Genomic DNA, 26,790 nt, shown 5'->3' with positions numbered 1-26,790 from the left:
GGGGAGGCGGGGAAAGACGGAAGTACTTCCCATTTCAAGTCCTACCTTTGGCAATCACCAGGAAATCCTCACCTTCTCCACTGGTGGGAGGAAGTGGATGAAATTTTAGATCTCTGTTGAGGCAAGTGTTATTTGTGGCACTCAGCTTGATGAGGGCAGCGTTGGAGATCAGTGCCTGTAATGATTTATTGGCAAAGCGTACTCTGTTATCTACATACTTTTGAGGGCAGAGTAATCATAGTAGACCAATAGTAGTGATTGTTTCCTTGAACAGCAAAGAGCTTTTGGCAAAAATAGTTTGGATTAAACATTAATTGCAAACTGTTGTTCAGCACCGGTCCTTGTTGTTTATAGATTGTGGCGTTCTCACATTTCTAGCTGCACTCCGAATAGTGTCAGACAGCACAGTATGTTGGAAAGCTTTATGTTAATCAAAGCAGATATCAAATTGTTTGCCCACCCATATTGACAGTTTGATTTCAGAAGTTGTTTGACGCTTGCAAATTTGAACATGGAGAAATGCAACAATTAAATTCGTTCATGCCTGAGTGTGGTCTTGCATATTTGTGGATCCTGATTAGATGTTACGCACACTCCTTCTAACCAGCAGTGTTTTTCTTGTGTGATATGTGTTCTTTGCCTTGTGGTTTATTGTTGTGTTATTTATTCAACAGGTTGTGCTGTCTTGGTGTTCTTAGAGTGAATTAACCATTTCTGGAAACCTACCAGACAAGAACAAAATGTGGGGAGACCATCGACAAGGCAACAGAATGGGGTCTTTTCGGTAAGCATTTGAATGTACACTTTGTTTCAGCAACATTGTTAAATACGATAAGCCATAGGAACTTTCTGTTTATCAATATTTCTGCACATCCTCCCGTAAGCAGACTGTTTTGATAAAAGTTCTGAGGTCTGTGTGGAGCTAGGTGTGATTGCCAAAGAATAGGCAAGTTAAGTGACAGTGTAACTTTCTGCATTTCTGTGAAGTTTTTTAATGTCTTTTTTTTTTTTTGTTAACAACAGCTGCGTTTAGTATTTCTATTCCCTCTCCACACCACCTTTTCTAGTGATACTTAGTTTAGCTGTTGTAAGCTAAGGTGATGGTATGCCATATGGATTTTGATGCTATGCGCTGTTAAGACCTAGAAAAGAAGCACCTAATAGTGAGATGTTTATTCTCTCAACCATGGTGCTTACCTTAACTTCAGAAATACTGGCGCTTTCGTTGCACACAGGATTTTATGAAAACTTTGAGAGTCTAGTTGTCTCCATGAGGTTAAGTAGACCATATATCTCCATATTCTTGGCAATACTCCTTCATAAGCCATTTTTGAATGTCACTGGAACTGTTTTAAAGATTTGTATGCAACTGGACCTGCACAGCGTGATATTTTTCTTAGTTTTTATTCCTCTGGTTGTTACTAGGACCTGTGTTTGCAAGAGGGCTCTGGGTATAAAAAAAAAGAATGGAAGCACCAAGAACTAGAGTTTTCCTCTGTTATGCGTAATTCTTTCATCCTTTGCTCACGTGTCCACCTCAGTTACTTGAATATCAGCGTGATAAAAGTACTTCCTCATGGCATACCTTAGGTTTCTGCAATAAGAATACTTCAAATAATTGTCCAAGGGTAATGTGTTGAGAAAGTTGGTGACATCTGAGCTACGAAAACCAGTATCCTCCAAAACATGTCTTAATGGTATTGATGAGGGAGTAGTTGTGTTTTGTGATGATATCAGTAGTGCTCTTCTGCTGATTTTGAAGTGAATTTTATTGGCATCATTCTTTACTGTATTGAGTGGGGAATTCGAACCTCGAACCAAGTTTTAATTACTGTTCTATATGGTGGTGAAACAGGGGCATGTAGCTTAGGAAATCTGTATATAGTTTTGTTAACTGCAGATATCACCTTGCATTCTCTTGGTGAGTGATTCTGTAGTGAAACTCGAACAAGAACATGACTTGCTGTAGTTGCTAAGGAAATGTCCTCTGATTTGGGTAGCGTTTGGTGTTTTTTAAAGTGTGTTATTATTTTATTATTCTATTTTTTAAAAAAAAGTGTTGGAACCTCACTTAGGTGAAAACTCGGGTAGCTCCATCTCAAAAAAACCCACCTCATTGGGTTTTGAAAAACTGTCTTAACAGGAAACCTATTCCTGAGTGCTTTTATGTAGCTATCAGGAGAGCTCATAGTGTTGTAAATGTGGTATAAGACAGCCAGTCTGGAGGCATGAGCACAGGATCATCTTGAATGTTGATTGTTTTTTGTGAGGCATCCTCAAAGTCTGAACTGATAGCTTTCAGCATTTTGCCAGTTTAGACTCCAGCACAAGGAAGCATAAAAGAGTCTCTGTAGTATGTTAATAGAGCATGTTTGGTAACCTCTGCTTTTACGTGCCTCAGGATGATGTGGTAAGTTAGCTGTTTCTAATACTGCCTGGAGAGCTTAAGCTCAAGTGGTTCCTCACAGGCGTGTGCTGGTGATGCTAATGAACAAACACACCAGCTGGTGGAACCTCAAACAGCTGCAGAGCTGTGTGCAGTGCAGGACTATGTGGATTGCTACCATCATTAACCCATTAATATTGCAGGTATTCCCTGTTGAGTGCTTCTGGAAATTGTGCTGAAATGGGAGCACCCAAGTTTACTTTCTCACATCTGTCGTATGCTGCCTCATCTTAAACTGCCAAACATCAATATCTTCTGCGGATCTTAGACTGTTACACAACTCTATAAAAAGTTTAGAGAAGAATGTGCTGCTGTGTAGATTTCAGACTCTAAGCACGTTATGAATAATACTGTCTTTATTTCTACAGTGGGAGCCAAGAAGAAAGGTTTGCTCCCGGGTGGAACAGGGAATATCCTCCTTCCCTTGATAGTCTTGCTCAAGAAAGACACTCTGGCAACTTCTCTGGCAGAGAATCACTTCCTTTTGATATCCAGGCACTCACAGGCCTCCTCAATCCTCAGTTTGCCAACAGAGAGGAACCTTCTTTCAGCTTTGGAGCTAGAGATGGACCACGTAGTGACTTCAGAGGTGGGGAGGGGCACCATGATTTCAGGGGCAGAGATTTCCCACCACCTGACTTCCAGGGCAGAGATGAGTCTCAGATGGATTTCAGAGGTAGGGAGCCACCCTCTTCTGAGTATAGGGGCAGGGATATGTACTCTGGAGACTTCCGGGAAAGAGAAGGACCACCTATGGACTTCAGAGGTGGGGACGTTCCTTCAGTGGATTATAGGAACAGGGAGACGTTCCGCATGAACTACAGGGATAGGGAAGCACATAATATGGATTACAGGGGCAGAGAGGAACCTCCATCAGACTTCAGAGGAAGGGGGTCTTTTGATCTAGACTTCAGAGGTCGAGATGGATCTCATTCGGACTTTAGGGCAAGAGATGTGTCTGAGTTAGACTACAGGGGCAGAGAGCATTCCTATTCAGACTTCAGAAATAGGGATGTACCTGATTTGGACTTCAGGGGTGTGGGCACCTCTGATTTGGACTTCAGAAACAGAAATGCACCATCATCAGACTTCAGAAATAGGCACAGGTCCCGATCTGATCAGGATTTTAGGAGCAGAGATATGGCTCCTCCTATGGACTTTTCAGATAGGGAAATGCCTCCCATGGATCAAAGCCTTGTAGATTTTAGGCGCAACCAGTCTACTGTACCTTTAGCAGAAAGAGAGGGCTCTGGTTTAAGCACCAGCAAGAGAGAGGAGCCTGCACTTGGTCTAGATAGGACTCCCTTTGGTAGCCAAAAAGGAGAATTTCAACATTCAGAAGCTCCAGCCAGAGAAGAGGAATCCCTCGGATTGGGTCTCGAAGACGACACTTCACACAATTTTCAAAGTAGCTGTGGACCTCTTCCTACTCTTCAGGACCAAGAGGAGCAACCTCAGACCTTTGCTAACAAGCAGCAACAACAGCAGCAGCTTTCTGGGGGGGAACAGCAAAGATCCAATTCTGATCTTGGGTTAAAGGGTGAAGGTGGCCTGGATTTCCTTGGAAGGCAAGATACTGACTACCGAAACATTGAGTATCGCGATGTGGATCACCGGCTGCCAGGGCATCAGATGTTTGATTATGAACATGGCAAGTCCTTTTCAGAAGGAAAACCCAGCAAAGATTCTAGGCCCTATAAGAGCCTTCAGGTAGGTGGTTTTGTCAATTGATGTTTCTGTTAAACATGTGTTGACCAAAGAGTGGAAGGAGCTGGAAGGAGTCTTCTGTTCATATCCCATCACTTCAGTTCTATCCTAATTCACCGTCCTCCTCTGAGATCATCCTCATGCTCCATGTTGTTTTAACGGGTACCCTTTCTATCTCAGAAATACTTTTTTCTCAAGAGAAATGCAATTTAGCAATTGAGAATTGCTAAATATGTAGAACCAGATTTGGTTCAGAAAGTCCCTGAGTTGAAAATGACCGGACAGAGGGAGAGTGTTGGGGTGAAGTAGTATAAAGAACAACTTACTTTGTTATTTTTTCCTGGACATTGCTTACGAGAACTACCAGAGAGAAGCTCCTGGCTTGGGTGGACCTCTGTAGAATAGTACAGCTGTTCTCATGCATACTTTGTTTTCCTTCAGAGTTAACTTTGAAATCTGAAGGTAACGGTAACTACTGAGTTAATAACTATTACTGAATTTGAATCTCCCACTGCTGGAAAGCAGAGAGAGCTGATTTGCCTGTTTTATTTTCCTGGACGTAGACCTCATTGTACAGCTCAATAAGCATATGAAGCTAGCAATGCTAGTCCTCCAGAGCTCTCTGAATCTTAAACAGTGCTGTGCTTAAAAATTTGAGCCGATCTGCTTATGGGCCTTTGCCTTTGAATTATACCCTGCTTTATTTTGTTACTGTTTCTGTATCTTGTGAGCTAGCATCTCTCATTTGTAAAAACCATTTTGATTGTGTGAACTCAAGGACCAAGACTACCGGACCTGTCCCAAATACATGAAGCCAAGCAAGCTCATTCGACTCGGAGGAGTGCCTGAAACTGCCACAAAGGATGATGTAAGTGGAATTTTTTTCATCCAAAAACTTCTATCAAGGACTTCTAAAAGTTTTTCTTTAAGCCTGGTTAATGTAGTTCAGATAGTCTCTCATTTTCCCCAGGGAAAATCCAGATTTAGAAGTGTTATCTTTTATCTGATTATTCTGGGTTTTGGGGAGTCTGGAAGTGAGGAGGTTTTCTGCCGTTGCATGTAGGGTGTTGGTGGCTAAAAGTCTTGACTCCGGATTCTCTTTAACATGCCTTACTTCCATCATTGCCTTATATATACCAAATATTGTTATTATTTTGTTGTTATATTTTTGGGCTCAGAAGATGCGTAGTGTCTGAGTGAACTTCTTTATTCTTAGTTACCTGAAATTGCTTAAATGAGATCTTATAAAGATGGAAAAGATGTCTGCTGCTACTGCTGATTTTGATAAAAACAAACAAACAAATAATCTAGGCTACAAGGTGAAAGAAGAAACTCCCTTTCCTAAAGCTTCCACTTTGAATTAGGATTTTTTTTTTTTTTGGTGGCAGTTCCAGACATGGCAACCCCTACATGCAACAATTTTTGCTGGGGTTGGCTGTGATGATCAGAGCTTCTGCAGCTTGATACTGGAGAACTCATGGCAGAAACTTTGTCCATCAGAGGATGATAAGACTCAGAACAGTCATGCCATGTCCCTTGATTTTCTTAAAGACAGTAAGATATCTCTGACCATAAGTGAGGGTCAGAGGTGAACTGTCTGGCTGAAACCAGAGTAATAAACCTTTGCACAGTTGAATTGTGTTGTAAGTGGTGGCTTATTTAAACAAAACCCAAAAATACTTTCCAAAACTCAATAAACAGTTCTCAGGTACTGCTGGAACTTGATCAGGAAATTGTGTCAGTTTGTAACAGAGTCAACTTAGAAAAAGAAGTCTTGGGGAGAGAGAAATGTATGTTAGCAAGTGCTTCGCTTTCCAAGGTTTGATTTTTTGGAGGCTGAAGTGGATCTTGATTTTCCTGTAGATTCTTAACGCTTTCCGAGGGCCTGATGGGACACCTGTGAAGGACTTGCGACTGAAAGATTACAGTTCAGGTGAGAATGCTTTTCCAGTGCTTCTAGTTTCAAGTTTACAAAAGAGTATTTTTCACACCGATGCTTGCTTAGGCAGTTTGGTTAAAGTCTCTGGTGCCATAATTGCAGGTACCTTTGAATGAAAATGCCCACCGAGTTATGTAGTTTGTCCTCTTGTCATCAAAACTGATGGCTGTGCTCACTGCTATTTCAGAGGTAAAGCATGTGTCCTGCTGCCTGTAGAGAGATGTGGGAGCAGCAAGAAAGACAGTAAGGCTGTTCTAATAGCCATCAAGAGATTTTTATAAATTATTATTAAATCCTTGTGGGTTGTTCTGCATCTTGTTTCTGACATGGTCTTCGTGTGGAACACATCCTGCACAAATGGTGTCCTCAGGAAACCTGATACATCCTAATTTTCTCCTTCAGTAACATGAAACTGTTACCCTTCTTAGATACGAAGACAGATTAAAAAAAGAAAAAGCAAGTTTTGTAAGCAACTATCCAAATACTGGGTTTGGATGCTCTTCTTCATTCAAAGAATAAAGTTTTGCTTTTGCTGTACTTCTGATCAGTATGTATAGGATTCTGAAGAAAGAAATATTTTACAAGGCTGCTTTGTGAGAAAGTTGTACTGGAACAAAGATGTGCGATGGTAGGAAATGCAGGGTGAGTCCTGGGGATTGGTTTGGATAATACTGGTAGGAAATATCTGGAAACTGGTATTTTTTTTATTCTTTTTTTTTTTTTAAAACTAGGCAAGCAGAGGCTTCTACCTTCACCAGTGCTTTTTCTTATTACCAGTACGGGTTGCATGCAAAGCAGCTGGAATTCTTGGTGTCAATACATTATATAAAGGCTTCCTATGTGTTTAGTAGCTGGGGAGAGAAACTGGGGCAGTGGGGTATTTCTCAAGTGTATTTTTGTTTCTGGAAGCTGTCAAAGGAGATTTCACAACCTTCTCATGAACCTTTGAACTAAAGAACACCCCTGTGTCACATGATCTTGTCTGGCCCAACAAGCAGGGCTTAAGGGGCACAGTCAATCTTTCTTGCTTCCTTTCCACTTTTCTAAGCATAGTACAGCATGGCTGTCGTCACCCACACACCACTGACTGCAACCCAATAATTGCAACACTCATTTTTTGCCTGTACTGATGTGATTAGTCAGGTTTTTTTTTTATTCAGAAACACATCACTTTTCAGTAATAAATCAACTTGAACTGGGAATCTCTTCATAAGCCTCTTCTTGTGTATGTTAATAGGAGTTACTGCCCTCATTAGAGCGCTGTTGTCGTCTCCTTCCCATTCTTCATTTCAAAGGCTACTAAGGATGAGACACAGTGTCTGAAGTTACATACAGAAGCCCTAGTATCTGTTGGTGGTCGCATGTAATATGAGGGTTGCAGTTTTCTGCTGTCTCTCTCAAAGCTGCATTCTGTTTCAGTCTGTCTCCTCAGCTGCAGAATTGGGTTTTGTTTTAAAGTTTTTCTGGCAATTGTGTGGAGGGAAAGAATGAAGTTAAAATTAGCTCTTATTTTATGAGCTATTTAAAGCTGTTGTTTAACCCTGTCCAGTCAACATCAGTAATTTAAGCAGTGTAGCATTATTCTAGGTTACGTGGATGCTCCAAAGACTTTGTTTTGCATTATGTCCTGAGGCTGCAAATGCAGCTGCTAATTTAAACAGCTCTCTGATCCTTCTTACGCAAGATGGATATGTCTAGGACAATAAAAGCTTCCTGAATTGTGAAAACTTCTTCTTGAAATTGGGTAACTAGAAGCTGTAGTAAATTTAATCCAGCTTTTCACATTAGGTCATTCTATAGAGAAGTGTGTGAAATCGAATTTGTATTTACTTCTGAAAAACTAAGCCTGTTTGAATCCAGAGGCCAGTCATGGGCTAAACAATGCTTTTAGGATGGGGTGTGTATATAAATATTCGTAAGAATTAAAAACAAACTTGCTGGATGACTAATGTCTCTCGGTTACACCTGGGCCCACTGGCTGCATTGCTGTATCAGTTCAATGGGATGATGGCAGCCTGGCTCAGAAGAGTGCGTGCTAAGCCTGTCTGAGTGGGTTGTATATTTGAGTGCTGTCCAGAAATGTTAAAAATAACATTAATCATGAGTATGCATATTGAGTGTGTTTGAGAGAAGAATGCCTGCAGCTGTTGGAGAACAATAACAACCGTAACAAATAACACGCAATTAACTCCAAGTAAGTGAGGTTCGAATCAGTTTCACAAAAAGATAACGCTTATCATAAAGCTTATCTCAGCAGCTTCCACATGATTATTCCACTGTATGATCTTTCACGAGACTCTGTTTTCGGGGAAAATATATGGTTGATTTTTCTTGGAAAGAGGAGCTCAACTTCTTTATAAAGCCCTTTCTTTTTACATACTGTGTATGTGCAAAGGGAAGCGCATTTTCACTGAATGTTGTGCTGAGCGTGGAATACTTTTCTTAATATACTTGGTGTGATTTTTGGTATGCGTTCAAACTGTTTATTCTTTAGATTATTTTATCTCGGAAGCCCACAGTCTGAAATGGTGGCTAGATTTTAAACAAGGTAGTGAAAGGAGAGACCTTAAGAAGTGGCATAGTAATTCTGTTTAAATCAAAAAGGCAGATATTGACTATGATAAAAAGTCAAAGTCAAACTTTGTAGTATTACACTACACAACATTAACTTGTAATTTCCATCAGTTAGATTTTTGAATTGATGCTTGTATGTTCAGACTGAAAGTATCAAATCCATTTGTGGGGGGAAAAGGGCTTCTTCCAATGTAATGTGTAAGCCTTAGCAGAAATAACCGTGTTAGATTGTTGCCTTATCTTTCAGCTTGCCTTTTCAAGTCCATTTGGTCATGTCTGTTCAATTAATCATTACAAAGAATAAACCCTGAGGTGATAGTAGAATCTTCTCAAAGACCATCGACTGCTTTAGTCTGCTGTATCTCCCAGTGCCTCTTGCTGTAGATAGTAGCGGTGATCACTTGTCAGCAGCTCTCTGAGAAGGGGTTGTCGGTAGTGGCTTGTGAGCTGCCCCTGTCCCATCTGAAGGTACTTATCTCTGCTCACTGGGGTCAAGGCTTTCACGTGGCTTTACAGTGTGGGCATCCCTCTGTGGAGCTGTTAGTGTAGGATGTAACTGCACCAGGCTACTTGCGGCATGGTGTCTGTCATTCCCCTGGTGCTGTCTGTGTGCTTGTGTTGGTGCTGACTGCCAGGAACTTGAAACCTTTTGACCTTTGAGGAATCTAACATGAGCACACCTTGTCCTGGTTTTGATTTTGGTCATATTTTAAACTTATCTCCTGCCTGATTCTCATCATGCTTTGTTTCTACTTTCCTAATGACTAATGTCAAACATAAGCAAAGTCTGAGATATCATCTTGAGTGTCTGATGTGCACAGAACTCTTTGGCTGAACACACACGTGTGGCCTGGAGAAGACAGTACATGGAGCTATCTTTATCTTAAAGGGCTGATTATGATGAGTTGTTCACCCTTAAAAGATGCTGCAGTGATGTCCAAGTAATAAGTGAAAACATGAAGCATGCTCTGAGCCTTCTGTTCAAATTTTTCTCCTGGATGCGGTCTGCGATGGGACTGGCTTGGAATGTGTGTTTTCCAACTAGGATTCATGTTAGGTTTAGTACCAGCAGCTGGGGAAAAGCTGTTCAGGGAAAGCAAGCCTGAGAAATTGCTGGCAGCCCATGAGGCTTTTCTAGCTTACTCTACAAGCCCATCTGGGGAACGAAGAGGAGTTTTTGCTGAGCTGGGAAAGCCTGGTGGAGAATGAACGCACTGACTGAGATGGAGAGCAGCATTGTGAAGAGGACCTGGAGGGACCAGGTGAGCTGGATTGCAATCAGAAGGAGCAGTGAGGTCTGCCCCAGCCCCTTTATGTACCCTCTAAATTAGTGCAGCACTTCAGAAATTGGGAGATTTGGGTTTGTTAACCCTATTCTGACCCCTTCTGAATACTTCTGAACCATGAGTGGGGATGTGGGAATCAATGCTGCGCCCCTAAGGAGCAAATCACCCATGGAAATGGGATGACTGGAGCAGGGAGGATCTCTCAGAACAGCAGTGATGCTTGGGGCCTGAGGGATGTCCACAGGGAAACAGGTGACTGATGCTAAAGGACAGGCTTCCTCCTGTGGTGGAGATACATGCAGGAAATGTAGTGTAACCTGAAAGTGTGGCCAACCTAGCAGCTACTTAAGAGCAGCTGCCTGCTCCATTTTGAAAAGCTTTTGTTTTAGCAAGTACTGTTGGCACTAAATGTACTTTATTGCTTGCTTAGCACCTTCTTGCACTAGCATTTATTTTTTGTTTTGTTTCTCTAGACCTCGCCATTATGTGGTGCTTGAAACTGCTCCCCTTATCCCTCCCTTTGTTAAATTTAAACTGCCTTGGCCAAGTCCTAGGAGAAACTGGATTATCTTGCTTGTTCTCACTAAGCTCTGCCACACTGGTGCCTGGTTAAATATTAATAAGCCCCTTAGATAAACCTTTAAAAGGTGCTTTTTTTTTTTCCTCCTCCAAGTGCAGTCTATTTTGTATATTGGAACAGTGAATCATTGGTTTCAGGAATATTTCAGGAAGCCTCTGAAATTTAAAATTGTATTCTTTAGTGTTGCGTTTTGCTAAAACGCATAATCTAAGATCCAGAAGTTTACACTTCAGGATGGAAAAATTGATACAGATTTTTGAGTGGTGCACCTCTCCATACCAGGGATAAGTTCTCCTTTTTCCGTGGCTGGAGTGAGTCCCAAGGCAGTGAGATCTTCTCTCCCTTAAAGCAGAGCTCCTGTTGTGATATCAGGCATGGCTATGCATTTGTCTGGCCCACATATAACTAAGCCTTAGCTCCCTCACTGTAGCTGTACATGTGGGTACAGAGGAGTTTGGGCTAGTTAATGCTCCTGGAGGTTAGAAGCACTGGTGAAATATTGCGCTTACCCCAGCTCCTGCGTGCTATAGGTGCTGTCATGCTGTGGCTTCCAGCCTTAGGTAGAGCTGGAGAGCTGAGCTCCTGCTCTGCATGGGGAGGGGATGTTTCTGGAGGTGTGCAGCAGAACTGTGCTAAACTGAGACCTTTTGTTTCCTTTCAGGAGTGATGCAGTGCCCTTGGGGAAACCCCTCTGAAGGGTGGATTTGGGGCCAGCTAGTGGCTTCCTCACGAAGAGGGCTCAGCACCAACCCTATGGAGTTTGGTTAGGAGTAGGTCCCACAAGGACTTACATTCTTTGGTTTGGTACAAATAACGTGCTGTGCGTTGGTGTGAGATGTCTCTAATACACGCTGTGGCGCAGAGATGCATCTTGCTTGTTGTGCTAATTGTACAGAAGACAACTTTGCTCACCATCAAGGCTGGTGCTAATGCCCCACAGGAAGAATAATCTCCTATTGCTGTGTTTAGTGCTTTGCACAGTGAAGATTGTGTGACCCACTCTACTGCATCAGCCATGAATAAGGGCACGCAGATCTCAGGCACTTTCTGAGAGCTGAAGTGGTCATCCACAAGCTCACAAGATGCTGTAGCACACATGGAGTTTCCTCTTGAGGCATGACCGGGTCGCCTGATCATCAGCAAAGTTCTTCAGTCTGCAGGGGCTCATCTTTCAGAAGCTGGGGAAATATCTTCAGTGCTGATCTGTATGAAGCAATTGATTCTTGTTTGTAGCCAGAATGGCCTGGCGAGGACTAAAAAAAGCACTTAGTTGGGATGAGTCCATGGTCATCAATACTGGTCCTTGCCAGTTTTCCCAGCTGTGTGGGCAGTAGGCTCTTGGCTAGTATTGCTTGATTTCAGGGCAGTTGTGCATTGTCTCTCAGAAGCATCTTTCCTGCCAATCTTTCCTTGTCTGTGATGTGGTGGCTTAGGAAATAGGAAGTACAAATCTATTTTAAGTCAGTGTTTGTGATAGTGATCAACTTTGGTTCAGAGTTATAAGGCCTGTTCAGCGGAAAAGGCAACACGCACATTCATCCATAAAACATGCTCACAGCCTTTTTGACATGCAGAATCCTTCTCTCTGTAACCATTTTTACAGATGGGTTCACCCTTTTTGTGTCTCCAGGACAGAACTTCAAGGCTTTTCACAGTATGCTGACATTACTGCATTGATTGCTTTTCTGAGTTATTTGTGCTGACAGATCATATAACCTGGAGACCAGGTTCTCATTAGCAGCACTTTAAAACTGAGTTCCTGTCTGGAACACTTTCCCAGGTATGCAGCTTCCAATCCTCTCATGGAGTTTTGTGATGGCCTCAGCCTTCCTTGGATTCCAGGTTTCTGTACAAATATAATGTAATACTTTATTAAAGCTACAGTGTGTATGATCTTAGTGTTGTGGGTTTTTGCCTCCTCTCCTCTGTGCTGCTGTACAAACTACCGTTCTTCTGAGTCAAAAAGGGTTGACAGCCATTTGGGGCTGTGACTGTTGTAGTTCCTGTAGTTCATGGGGCTGCCTGTGTCCACCTTTGAGGGCATCTCAGGCAGATCCTTTCTGCGTCTTGTCCGCCTGGATGGAGGGAGGAGGATGGATTGTAGTGCTTTACCTTTCATAATATAACTGTGTTTCACATCCTGTGGTTTCAGTGCTGTTTTCTTGTGCAGCCCTGTCATGAATGCGTGCGTTAAGGGTGTACTTTTTTTATACAGGGGACAATACGAAGTCACAAGCCTTTTCCCAGCAGCCAGGTGTGGCTCGTAAGTGCTCAGCCTTTGAAAGCAATTGGGGATATGGCTTGTTGCAGATCATCCTGTTTAGTATTCAACAGCAAGCTTTTCTGGTACAGCTCTTCAGCTTTAGTAGCTTTGAAGACCAATTTATCTGTGCAGTAAAGATATCTGACAAATTTATGGATACTCAGAATCCACCAGCTGGTATTGAGAGAGCTCTCAGTTTTGGCTTCTGGCTTTGTGTTAGCATAGATAGATTGCCATGCTGCAGGGGTGCCTTCCAAGTTTTCAGACTATGCGGACAGCTTTATTTGCGTGCCACGGAAGGCACAGTGGTGTTGCCCATCCTCACAGCAATGACAGGACTTGCTGCGTAAGCACAGATACAGCCACTACGGTGCACGTCCAGAAGCTCCTGGCTTCTTGGAGGCATCAAGTGTATTATGCCTGCTAATAATAGTGCACTGTAATAGCGCAGAGATACAGAGAAAGCCCTGTGTTTTCCAGTATTTTCTTGTGATGAGGTATTCACTCTTCAGTATGGATGACCTACATCAGCATCTTTCCTTGAACGAAACAGAAAAAACTTGTGTGTGGAGTCATGGGCATATTGCCAAAATCTTGCACAGGTGAGGTAGGTCTTCCTATCAACCGAGGAATAGCAGGTTCTCTGAGAACAGCTTGCGAAATCCTAAAATCCTGTCTCCACTACCGAAGCTGTGCAGAGGTCCGTGTGTGAGACTGCAGATTCCTTCAAGGGATGTGGAAGTCGTTCGTATTCACTCCATACTTTATGCCCTAGTTGCCTTTGAAGCAATAGAACTTTCTTCTCTAACATGGATGAAACTCTGTAGAGGATTTCCTCAGCTGTGCCCTGCTCTGCTCTGCCATACTGTCTCTGGAGAGAGGAAGCAGCAAGAATATCCTTTCTTCAGCAGGCTGACCATGGCTCTGCTTTAATGTGCTATCTCTCCAAGTCCTAGAAGTGTCCAGAACTGCAAATGCTTTTCTTCTGTGGTAGTTCTGTCTCATCCTACAGGAAAAAACACAAGTGAAGTGTTGGGATGGTAGAGAAGCGGTCTGCCTACAGAGACTCCATCATTATCATCTTCTGCCCTCAGGCTGTTTGGCCCCACCTGGCAGATGCAGGGACCTCCACCACTTTTGCAGCTGGCCCAGCTGTCCACTTTAGCATAGTGTCTTTTGGCAACTTGTTATACAGACTTACTTTAACAGGAGACCATCTTCTTACCTTCCAGGCCAGAGAGAGAATATCTTCATATTGCACCACATCAGACAGGGGGTTTGTAGCAGTTGTTTTTGAGAAGGCAGGTGACGGCTCACCATGGACTTAAGGTTACCTAATGTCTTAAGCTTGTAGATATGGGCGATAATGTGACTTACTGCATGCTCGTTCCTAGAATCAGGAAACTGGATCACCTCTCGAATTGGATGTCTTTGTCATGTTGCCATCATGCCTTCTTTCCAAAGGTATCTTCGGTTTGGCATAGACAGGGTTGCTGTCATTATGCGATCTTTTCATTTGGCCTCCTAAAACTCCAGAGATTTTTTATTTTTTGTGTCTTCACACTGCTTACAGCCCACATCAGAACAACATTATGGTTTTCCTTTATTTAGATCTTTGATATAGCAAACTATCATGAAGTAACACATTACTATGTGTCAGTTGCTCAGTAGGAACTGTGTGTGTATGGAAACAAGTCTTATTTTAAACCCCAAGTCTTTGATCTTTTTACCTGAAGCCAAAAGCCAGTAATTTTAAGTCAGGCTTTCAGGATTTTTAGCCAAATCATGACATGCTAACAGGGACCTGCTATTTGCTGTCAAAATTCGCTTCACTAAAACACATCTATTTCAGAGGCAAAATATTCCTTATTCAAATGTTTGCAGAGGAGCTTCCTGGAGCTCTAAATGTGTCCTTTCTCCTAAGTATTACGCGATCGTGCCTTACGTGATCATGCCCATTTTCAGTGAAGAAAATAACTGCGCATACTTTGGGAACATCCGTAAAGGATTGTATATACATAGAAGCACTTAAGGGAAAACAGAAGTCCTCTGGATTTTATGTGCACACTCTCCTTATGTTCTCCTTTTACCCGTTGTATACAGCCTGTGGTACTGTAGACTTGTACAGCTGAGAGGAAGTAGTTAAATAAGGTACAAAAGTCCTTTTACACAGTTGACCTAAAACATGGGGGGAGATGAGGACATGCATGCTTTGTGGCTGTGCTAGTGCCAAAATCAGGATGAGTTCAAGTGTTGGAGGGCTGTTCCTGTTGGAAAGTTCATTTAGACATTGTAACTACGCTGCAGCATGCTCAGAGATTGCATGGGGGAAATACTCATTTCTTTCCTTTTTGACAGAGTCTGTGTTGATCACTTATACTTCTGCCAAAACATAAAGCACTTCTTACCCCATTTTACATTTTTGTGGATCCTGAAACTGTAGTATTGTACTAATCAGTAAGTGAAGGATCAAATTAAAAGATACCAGCATTTATATCTTCATGGAAACCTTGCATATGAATTTAGGCCACCTTGAGTCAAAAAAACCACACTGTGTTCTTCAGCAGTGATTTTGCTTCGCTGCTTTGATCACTTTGGTTTTACTGTTATGACCTGAAGAATACCAGTGGGTGCCCAAGAGCTCTGATTCACAGGGGAGGTCAGCTTACCTTGGGATGCCTACTGAACCAATTCCTGCCATTGGGAGCCTGGTCCTATGCCTCTGTCAAAATCCCCTGCCCCTGCTTCTGGTAACAGCAGCTGAATTGCTGCATTCTGACAGACAAACTGAAGGCTTTGGAAATAAAAATATACAAACTCAGCAGCTGCTACAGAAAGAGCTGAACCAGCCTTACAGAGGAGGCAGGGAAGAGGCACAACAGTTGGTGGCAGGAGCCTCTGTAGCTGTTCCCCCTTAAGAACAAGCCTCAAGTCACTCGGTTTTGTTTCAAGTGTTGTGCTCTGCGTAATGTGATTATTGCAGATTGTGGAAAAATCAGCAAACATCACGTTTTGAAGGTGCTCTGTAGCAGCACCGTTGTTCCACAGGCCTCCGTTTCAGTGGCCTAAAATGGAAGGATGCTCCCGTGGAGCTGAGGGCAGGGGGACAGCGCAGGGGTGCCCTACGGTCCAAGGCTGATGTTATTCTGTAGTTCTCGCATACTGAACCTCCTTGTCAGATCTATGCAAAGGGCTGGATATGGGCACAGGGGAAAGTGTCAAGCCCCTGCAGACCTTCATCAACGGTTTGCTCTTCTTGCATCACTTCTTCGATGCTGTCTGTGCATTGCAGTGTAGTGAATTGCAGAATGCTGCGTCCCTCTGCAACCTGACCACAAGAGCTGAACATCTGGCCTGAAGCTGCTTTTTGGCAGGATATGGGGCCACACTTTCTAGTTTTGGTTCTCATTGTACATGTTACTGCAGCTATGCTTATTGGGGGGGTGGTGAGTTTGGTGGGGGAGGGCAGAGGTAAGAAAGTGCAGAAGGAGAAATTGCTGGTCTTTCCCCTTAACTGTCTCCATGCAACGCTTGGAATGATCTTCTAGTGTACATTCCTCCAAGCGTCTCAGCTTTTGTATCTATGTACAACATTCAGCGTTGCGGTCTTAGTTGTGTCATGCTGAGTTAAATCCACGTCTAAACCACTCATTCACTTTGCAAGGACTGGGATGTAAACTGCCTCTCATTGTAGAGCAAATAAAGTGAAAACTTCTGCAATCCTGCTTTCTGTCTGTCAGGAAACCCCCTACTTCATAGCACATAGAAATAAGATAGCGCTCTGATCCTGGCTTGCTGATTACAGCAGCTTTCAAAATCCTCTCCGTGAAGGGGAATCAGGAGCCGTACAGGCCGACAAATACCATTCTTGCAGCCCTTTTCTAAACAGGAGGGAAAGAAGTGACTTTAGAGTTCTGGATTTGAGTAAGGCTTTAAAATGTACCATGTGAGCCTGCACGCTGTGCCGTGAAGTAGCAGGGGTGCCTGCCCAGAATGCAAAACAGTCTCCCAGCAAGGGGCAGCACTGCTCTCCTCTGCAGAGAGGAGAACTGCTTCCTTTTCAGAATGTGATTTAGTGTGGCTGGAACTGCAGAGCAGAAAGGATGCTATGGGAACAGCTGGGTGAATTTGGTTCTGCCGATCCCGCCGGCTGAAACTGTACCTCTAGTTCCAGGTGCCCACTTCATGGAAGAATATCGAGTGGCTTTAGCTGCATTCCACCACAGATGGCGTGCTGCTGGACTGTGTCCTTCACTGAGCTGAAAAGCACACAATTGATAAATTTCCCTCCAGCTTAATTAATATTGACTAAAATAATATGGGGAAGGAGAGTAAGTTCCTGTGTGAGGTAGAGGAGGAGCTAGATTCCAATTGGAGTCTCGTTATTAAAGGCAAATGTGCAAAGTCAGGATGGCATTGTTAGAACAGTGTGCAAAGAGCTTCCAGAATAAAAAATAAAATCAGTAGGGTTTGATGATGAAACAGTTTTGTATGGCCTTGTCTCTGATGTGGTTAAGTACAAAGATGGTAAAGAAACAGAGAAGGAAAAATTGGAGAGTGCAGCAAATTTTCTTTGGTGTAGGCTTGGGGGAGACGGGGGCTGTTTTCCAGCAGACTGGAATGCCTTGCTTGAAAGAATCATGCGTGGAGTTACCTCCCCATGGAGGGTGAGGGGCTGAAACAATAGGACCCAGATAGATACCTGTGTTAAGATGTGCGTCTTTAGGAGAGGAGACAAGCTTTTTACCTGGACAACTAGGTGCCTAAAGTGGTATAATTCACATGCAGACTGGTTTTGCTCTTGCTCCTAACCAGCCAAAAGAGCAGCAGGAGGAGGGAACCGAACCTTTCCTCTCACTGTTTGTCCATGTAGAAGCGTCTCAGCCTGTGATCATCTGGAAAGCACTGTTTTGGAGTGAGGTGGCCTTGGCATGTAAAGGGTGAGGTTGTGGCTTTAGGTTGTTCCTCAGTGCTTCACTTCTTGGAGATAATTTCAACATCAAGGATGACTCTTAGGATGTTCTTAGCTTTTGTAGTGTTCACCCTGCACTTTACTGTGGGACATAACATTTTGGCGCAGATAACTGGAGTACACAGTTGAATCAGTGGGTGCCTTCTGCCGCTGACTGAGATCACAGCTTTCCAAGGAGTGAGAAGAGTAAAGGGCTCTTTAGTTTTGTGCATCTAAACTTAGGCTCCCACACCCTCTTGTTACATGTGCAATAACATCTATACCAAAATGAGAAAGCTGGAGTTCTCATTCCTGCTTTGCTGTACTTTTTCGTAATACAAGGGATTGGACTTCAAATGTAGGCAGGTGTTGAAGGAAAAATGGCAAAGGAATTATGTTAGCTCTTTCTGAAATACTGCCCAAAAAATGCTGGCTATTCTTGTGAAATGCGTTTGCAGCAAGGTACTTCGAAATGAGTTATCAAGACTTGCTTTGGAGAGCACTGCCTCCAAGGTAGCACAAAATGTGAAACTAGCAATGGAAAATCACTATGCCTTTGAAAAAACAACAAACAAAGCAATTATTTCTTGCCCTAAGGAAGGGTGTGCCTGTCACTGGGTTGTGTAAGGGGAAGTGGGAACACTGTACTATTAACATTCATGATAAACTGCACAGTTAATCATCATCCAGCTAGTCCTTGATTTCTCTCCTTTTCCTTCTGGAGTAGAGGGGTGGTGGTTAGAGGGTTTGTCATTGGAGGGAAAGGGAAATTGAATATTTGATGTGGCTTTCTTTATGACAAGGCACTAACATGACTCCCGTCTGTATTTAAATGCTGTCCCCAGGTTACGACTATGGCTATGTCTGCGTGGAGTTTTCACTCTTGGAAGAGGCCATCGGATGCATGGAAGCCAACCAGGTTGCTTTACACTTCGGTCAATGCTGCTAGAAGATTTTAAAAAATTTTTTTGGTGGGGTGGTGGAAAGCCAATGAGGTTTTTTTTGAACCATTCAAAGGAAGATCTGTTCTTGTATAATGCACAATACTGCGGTTTAAATGTTGTTTCCAGAAACTTGCAAAAGGCTTAGAAATGCCAGTGTGAAAGAGCTGCCGGACACCAAATGGTCTACCCTCCTCCCTACTCCCTAGCGTGTGTTGGCACACTGGCTAGAGTCAGAGGCTGGTGGCTGACAGCGGCCAAACGCAGGCTTTGGTCCCGATGCTTTTGTATTGACACTGAAAGTCCGAAAGAGCTCTGCTAGCATTAAGTGCTTCCCCCGGCTGTGCGTGCACACACACATACACATGTGACTGTAGGTGAAGCCTCTGGTATGCAGCTCTGAGTCAACTATGACTTGCACACTCCACTTTTCCATATGCCTTTTGTGTGGGAGAGATTCTTAATTGTGTGTCTCCCCCATATCTGTCCCGTCCTTTGGCAAGCTGGAGCTGCAAACCTGAGGACTACCCTATGTGCAGTTGCGCCTGGTAAATCTGAACGTTTCCAGCCCTTTAAAGTGCAAAATGGCTTAAATCCCCAATGAATAAGTACCCAAGGGGAGCCTTTACTCCGACCTGGTATTTGAGGCTAGAGCTGTTGTCCACCATACGAGAGCAAGATGCATAAAATCTGTTAGATAAAACATAGATTCCCATCTCACACCACCCTCCCTGTGCAGGTGATGGATCACTGAAGAAAAACCACTAAACAATTGATCCCCCTTCCTTCACTACATCCCTTAAGTCTCCTCTCTGCTGCCTTCTTCCTCCTAATTTGCCTGAGTAAGAATCCATATCAATTATCTAAAGCCTTTTTACCTGAATCCCAAGTCTCGCTGTCATGAGAAGACAGTCATGAGTCAGATTCAGAGCTGTGCATCTGCAAAAATGTACATACAGTTAATGAGTCTTCACAGCTGGGGTTTCAGAGGTCCCACTAAGTGCTCGCATTTGCCTCTATTTTCAGTTACAGAGGTATTGCAACTTACCAAAATGTTTTACAGAAATAATTCTGTTGCTGGGAAAGAGCCTGATCCATTCCCACTGGGGTGGTGGTGGGGAGCACAGAGAGAGAAGGCTCCAGAATTAATTATTACTTTTACCGTCAGTGACAACTTTTATTTCCCCTTCAGTGTTGCTACAATTCCCGATTTATTTTGTTGTCACTGGGGAATACGTAATTATGTATGACACTCCTTTTAACCAAATACCTCTCCATATTCTCCACAATTCTGCTCACGTGAAATAATGTCTCCCTATGTGAGAGCAAATCCCAAGTACCTGGGAATTTGGGAATTCCTCCTTTTCCTGTTGTTGATGCCTCCTCTGCCACTTCTTCCGTTTGGAGCATCGCTATATACTTGGACAGGTGTTTGACTTGATCAGATTTGCTCCATTGCTACAGCAAAGAACCTGTAAGCACCAGTCCTTAAGCTGAACTGAGTGCCTAGAGGTGTCCAGTAAATCACCGTGCACATGACGAAGTTCTGGCCGGCGTTCAACTGCTGCTTACATTGACCCTCCCAGAAACAGTTATAGCAGGCCTTCAGGCTGGGTAATTTTTTACTGTGTTTCCCTTCCAAGATTCAGGCCGGGTGCTGCCAGAACCCTGCTAGCAGTGGGGGTAATGGTCCCAGCTGTGCACTCTACCTGGGACATGTTAAAAACAGGTGGGGTATGAAGTCTTCCAGTTTTCCTTCTTGCCATACGTGGCTCTGTGTGTGTGCAGAGCAAACCTGGAAGATGGAGTGGTTGAAGAGGATCATCTCCAAAGCCTGCGTATGCCAATCTTCACTATGTTTTGGTAGAGCTACAGGAGTTCATAATTAGTGAAGCAAGAAATGTGCTTTTTGGGGTGACTCAAGCTATATGAATTTGGTCAGGAGAGTTATAACCTCTGGATTGCCCCAGGTTAGGGGGGGATAGGTTAACTTCTGGAATTTGCATTTGATTGAACATGAAAAAAAAGCCCTTCTAATTATTTAAATTTTAAAAAAACCCCAAACTTCTCAGATTTGTATCTGACCTGCTGCAAGGGAGGAGCTGACTTTTAAGTTCTCAGTAAAAGCCAAATAGAGATATTCAGAAAGGGATTTACTCAATTCAGTTGTCCTTAGACAATAGATATGCCATTTTAATATCTTCCAGGGTAGAGTTGTAAGATCTTCTCCTTATATTAAGAATTAATCTGCATTTTTACAAGCTATAAAAACCAAAACCTGTGTTAGCTAGCACGTAGATTCTTTGATAGTTCAGTTATTTTCAGAAGGTTATCAGCTATCCCTGTCAAATTCAGCCGCTTGTGAGAGCATAAATAGCAAAACAGTGTCAGCCCACAGTGACATCCTAGTCCCTCACTAGTCAACCTGTCTCTTTCTCAGTCATCTGTAGGCTGGGAATAAATAGCTTTTGCAGAGACACTGTTTTTTGATGCTGTTTAATGCCTATTTAACTGCCCCTACCTGAAGAATGATTTGCTATGTCTCTATAATGTATAATTCCTGTATTGTGAAATCCTTTTGTTTTACTCAGCACATACCAGCACCCACTTAAGATCATTCCCAAATTTGCTACCTGCAGATTTACCAGGTCCAACTCCCTCTATTCATTCAGTAAATCTAGCATGTGTATGTGACCGCTGAGATGTGAGGGGGCTTTCTGTTAAGTACATTGTGATAAGGAAACATCCATCTTCTGTGTTGCCCTAATTTTGCAGGAGAGTTTCATTCCACTGGTATTAATTGCTACAGCTAAAGTACCACAAATGCCCCTCTTAATTAATTGCCTTTACCTTGTTGATTTTTGTGTTGGCAATTTATTACAGCTCAAAGGTCCCATCTAACATATGTGAAACGTGATGGATTGCCGTTATTGCTAGGGCAGAGGTGTTGGGCGGCAGGTTTGGCTGAGCTCGGTGCTGGCTCTCCTGCTGTCTTTGGGAGGCTCTTTGCCTTGGTAGTGCAGATGGGCTCTTGAGTTGTTTTTTAGAACCTGGGTGGAGCCCTTCTTGCAGCCTGATGGTCGGTGATGCTCCTGTTGGTCTTTCATTATGAGTTGGCTGTCATTTGACTTTTATAAGAGGAGACCTCTTTTCTGTCTGTGATGCACTGCTTTTCCATTGGGGAGAGAGAGGTATTTTGAATGGGAAATGGGGTTTTGGTCTGCTAAGTCACATGGTTTCTCCTAAATAATCTTTCCCTCCTTTATTCTCATTTTTGAAAGGTTGTAGCATGGTGTGGCATTTGACTTACTGTGTTTTCTTTGCATTTAGGCTTGGTGTAACCCCTGCGTTTCTCTGTTCCTGTCTGGGGGCACCAGATTGGCTTCTAAGAGGCAACTTTAGGAATACATCCCATGGCTCTTGTTCTCCATACGCGTTGGGATCTCTTTGTGCTCATCCTTCATCTGTAGAAGAAACACATATAATGAGCTTGTTATTGGGTGTGAGAAAATCAGGCAGGAAATGAAGTACCCTTTGTGTACTGTTGCATATCATAAAGGCAGGTGAAGGAGGAGAAATGGAGAGAGCCTGTCTCTGGTGCCTGGATATTTTACTGTTTCCACTGAGACAGAGCTGGTTGTTATGGAAGCAGAAGGGTTTTTTTTAAGCTTAGGAGCAAATGATTAGTCTTGACTATGTAGTATGGTCTCCAAATCCTCTCAGGCCTCAAACTTAGCAACACTGGCAGCGTGAATATTTCCTAGCTTTTGTTGCTAGTAACTAACATCTTTGTAATCCTTTCCTCTTGTTTCTTAAGTAAGAGGGCAAAAATGGGAGAGCTGTAGTTTGAACTTTTAAAAATGCATGCTTCGTAAGTTATTGTGGAGGTCTCCAGGCGTGTGCTAGAGTGGTTGTTCCAAGACTTGCTCTTGTGCCTTCCTGCACGGAGGCCGGCACATACCAGAGAGCGGTTTACCCTGCAGTGCTGTGCGATCCTGGTTCAGCTTGCTGAGCACAACGATACCTCCATTCCCTACTTGTTTCTTACTGGAGAGGGTAAGAGGGATTCTTACTGGATTTTGTGGGTACTCGCTTTACTTGAGCACATCCCGCCACCGTGCAACTGGAAGCATCAGCTGTGTGTTTCTTCTGCTCTGAGCCCATCCCGTTTTATCCATTCACTGCAGTGCTTTTCTGCATTTAGTGTGAACATAGCTTCTGGTACTGATCAGACTTTACAGGCTTTTCACTGTAGCTGTTGGTGTTAAAATTCCCACAAGGTACTGTGACAAGCAGGCAAAGCCTAGGACTTTCTGTCCTGAAAACATTTGCAGTAACCAGTCACAATGCTGTGTGGCTTCCCAGTTAAATACAGAAGGAACTTGTGGTTATCCTGAGAGTGGATCTGCGCTGGTCACCTGTAGCCTTGGAGCCTGTGGTCCAAGGAGTGTGTTGGAATTCGTAAGAGAAAATGTATGTCCAAAAATCAAAAATAATGATTTTCCTTTTGATAGGATATGCTGAGTTGTGCGGTTTGGCATTTTTTTCTAGAATCTGCAAAATGCCCCCTGTAATGGAAGATGACACCCGCCTCAAGTGTATTTTCACGGGCTGTCTGGTATCCATCATTTACTTGCTTGACAACGTCACCCCATCTCTTTAGCTTTAACCTGCAGTTGAGGGTGGTGGTGACAATTGGGTGTGCCCACAAATACACCGAAATCCGTTTGCATGTTAGGCTAAGAGTGCTGGAGGTGACCTTGCTTTTGATATGTCCTCCTTGGATTATCAGCTGACATTATCTTCTGCTTTTCTTGTTGTATATTAGGTGTGTGGATTTTGCTCAGGTTGTATCATTAGCATGTCTTTCCCCCCACCCCACCCCGTTAAACCTATCCTGCTTTTGACTATGTGAATTTCTAGAGTTACCTTTTGGAGCCTTCCACTTTGAGTGTGTGTATAGAGAGGGGAAAGGCTTGTATAGCTAGGCAGTGTTTCTTCTATAAACATGCTAATAATTTGGGAAACATACACATTATGGAGTAATTTTTATGATCCAAGTGACCTATGGAAAGTTCCCTCCATAGGCTACCTTGTAATCAGATGAGTGGATTTCCAAGCGGCAGAGCTGATTTGGGGTGTTTTTTTTGTGTGTCTGATTCAGTGTGTGACCTTGTCACGAGCTCACCCTGGTCTTACATCACTGCGGCTTAACATGTTGAGTCAGTCATTTGTTCATTCCCACTTGGGTCTCACTAATCACTGCATCGTACAGTCCTGTAATTGGAGTTGTAAACCTCTGAGATCAGTACGGAAGTCTGCAGTGGGGAGCTCCTAGTGCTGGGCAGACTCTTGCCTGTGAATGAGCGGTCGGATCTGCCTGCGATGACCTGTGACAGGACTGGGTGCGTGGGTGTACATGTGTATATCCTGCAGTGATGTGGTGATAAATGCACTGTCTGCTTTTATCTTCGAAAGAACTGGCTTAATCTCTGTGTGTTACAGAGACCTTCCTCGTGCAGAGAAGGGTGTCTTTTGTTGTAAAATGTAACTGCCAAAAAATTCTGGTACTGAAAATACTTCTCTGGACCACCTTTTTTTCTGTCATCTCAACTGTTCAAGCCCTGTGAATCCTCTTAGTCTCTCTTCCTTTGGCACAGGAGGTCGTAAGAGATCTTCTGCCAAAGACTTCACACACTCTTCCTTCAGCCAGTGGTAGCTGCCCATCAATGTGGTTTTTCTACCCAGATAAAAAAACTGCAACCTTCTTCTTGGCAGCTCTGTCCTGCCTTGCCTCAGGAAGCAAACCATGCTAACCAACATATTTTAAAATAAGTACACTTTTAACTGGAAGAGCTGTGAAGCTGCATCTTCTTGCCCGACTTGTGGGATCCAGCTTGCCATGTCCCTCTACCTCTCTGCTCTTATTGCAAAATCCTGTCCTCCTTTTCTCCTTCCTGCTTTTTTCCTTCAGCCTCACGTTACCTGTGTGATGAGGGTTGTATGCGTTTGCTGCTGTTGAGCTGTTGCTCTGTAATGGGATTGTCCCAGAGGACAGCTTCTGGGTGAGCTGCTTGGAGCATACAGTAGATGCTTAAGCAGGACTTCCTTAGTATCTCTGGTTGCTGCTGGGGATATGTGGCCCAGCAGGGTTATCTCAGGACTCAAATATTGCTGTGTATTGCAGAATTATCTGTTCCGTGTGCTGAAGTTCACTTGGGCTGCTGTATAAATAGGTTCTTCCACATAAAGCATCCCTCCCTACCCTTCTCTAAAATGAAACTGCTCCCCTTCTGACCCCCGGGCATTTATGTTCTGGTTATGGGTTTGTTGGGATTTTTTGCTGGTTAACATTAAGAAATCTGTATGATGATGTATCTCTGAAATATCCATTCTTTCCCTGTACGTCTCAAATGCCTTGTTAAGCAAGTTTTTCTCTGTTGGGATAGATGTTCTATTTACAATGCCAGGAGCTTGAGCTGGCAAACATTAAGGAATAATTGTGATTTCCTGAAATTTGTTTAGATAACTTGATCCATGAGTGATCGTATGATGTGATATACCAGTACTTGGATTGCATCACTCACTCCTGTTGGGTACCGTATGCCGCTGTGCAGCATCCAAAGGTGTGTGAAGGTGGATGCTCCCTACGCCAGTGGTTCAAAGTGAGGAACTGCCATTGGACAACTGGATGTTTGGTCATGCCCTGCATGGCTATTGTAAAAATGGGGATACTTGAAAACTTTTGCTTCTAAGTATGAAATGCAACGTGTACCACTGGTAAGTCTGCTCTCTGCCCCTTCTATAGGACTGAAGTTGTGTGGTAGAGCACTCGTTGGCAGAACACCACCTAAGAAATAGCTTTGTTTCAGTCATTGTCAACCTGTGAAGCATCTTCCTGAGTGACATGCCATCTGGCACGCTGATCCTTTGAATTAATTTGTAGGTGAGATTTTGCCTTGAGCTAGAAGGGATTTGAAGTAGTCCTTGGATGCATGTGCAGGATCCAGATGCTACCTGGTCTGTGTAGCTATCAGGTCCTCTCCTCCTAAGGTGTTAATGGAACAGTTGTGTGACAATGAGGAAATCTTAGTCACAGATGCTATGGATAGGTGCAGTTTCACCTTAAAATGAAGAGCAATGTTTTACTGCTGGCTGTCTTAGTCACAGATTGTATGTTTTTTATTGTGTTTACCTTCATGATTGGTTGATTTGCTATGAAGAGCTGTAGAAACTCTAAGTATATTCTCATGTAACCATTTGGAAGGTGTTTATCATTGTAATGTCAAAGTGCTTCAAAGGAGTACGGTAAATCAGCTGTAGGACAGAGGGTGTGTTGCCACAACTAATAGATTGTGTACGTGGTCAGAACATGATTTTGGATTAAGATGTAAAATCCCTTGATCAAACTCCTATACAAAAGTTAGTAGGACTCACACCACTAATTTACTTTGATACTTTTGAATCCATCCTTTAAGTAAACTGATGACTAACAGAACTGCAGATGCGCTATCAGAAATTCACTCTGTACTCTTGGAAGTGGATGGTCCTGATGATATGACTGAAGTCAGTTAGAGGAGACACACAGGCAGTGAAAGGGAAATGTCTCTATGGGTTCAGTTTACACGAATAAAGGCATCTTGGTGAGCACACCATAACTTCCGTTTTCAGAGCAAAACCATTTTCTATCATGGTTTTGCCACAATGGTTTGCACAAGACCTGTCATTGTGAACGAGATGACAGTCCTTCTCAGCCCACTCCCAGCAAAGTCGAGGGGAACAACCAGATATGTTTCACAAGCATATGAGCCATATTATAGTGCTAAGACTCCATCTGGACTGTTTTGATAAGTTGGAGCACACCAGAATGTTGTTGCAATTTTCACTTGATGAGGCGTTTTTGTTAACTTCAGCATCAGAACTGTTTGTTCGTGCTTTTACGCTCTTTCAGCGGCGGTTGCTTTTCCATTCCTTGATGCCCTGTTGATGGTGGATTGCTAGAATGGGAAGGTAAAAGGTTGAGGCTACAGGCTGAAAAAAAATGTCAAACTGCACACTCCCTGGGGTTGAGGAAGGCTGAAGGACTGTTTCCTTCTCGTAGAA

The 26,790-nt window shown here is 43.2% G+C and overlaps 1 protein-coding gene across 1 annotated transcript in view; it reads left to right on the top strand.

The window, feature by feature from the left end:
* The first annotated feature begins 671 nt into the window (after positions 1 to 671).
* RBM6 (RNA binding motif protein 6) overlaps positions 672 to 26,790 on the top strand; it is a 54,229-nt gene continuing 28,110 nt past the window's right edge. Inside the window, exons 1-5 of the mRNA XM_009699898.1 lie at positions 672 to 784; positions 2,815 to 4,156; positions 4,932 to 5,021; positions 6,017 to 6,086; positions 18,592 to 18,665. Coding sequence (XP_009698200.1) covers positions 741 to 784; positions 2,815 to 4,156; positions 4,932 to 5,021; positions 6,017 to 6,086; positions 18,592 to 18,665 — 1,620 coding nt within the window. The 5' untranslated portion in view covers positions 672 to 740. The remainder of the gene's footprint in view (positions 785 to 2,814; positions 4,157 to 4,931; positions 5,022 to 6,016; positions 6,087 to 18,591; positions 18,666 to 26,790) is intronic.

This window comes from Cariama cristata, unplaced genomic scaffold, assembly GCF_000690535.1.
Source record: "Cariama cristata isolate BGI_N322 unplaced genomic scaffold, ASM69053v1 scaffold6785, whole genome shotgun sequence".
Taxonomy (NCBI): Eukaryota; Metazoa; Chordata; class Aves; order Cariamiformes; family Cariamidae; genus Cariama; species Cariama cristata.
This window is presented reverse-complemented; position numbering and strand designations above follow the sequence as displayed.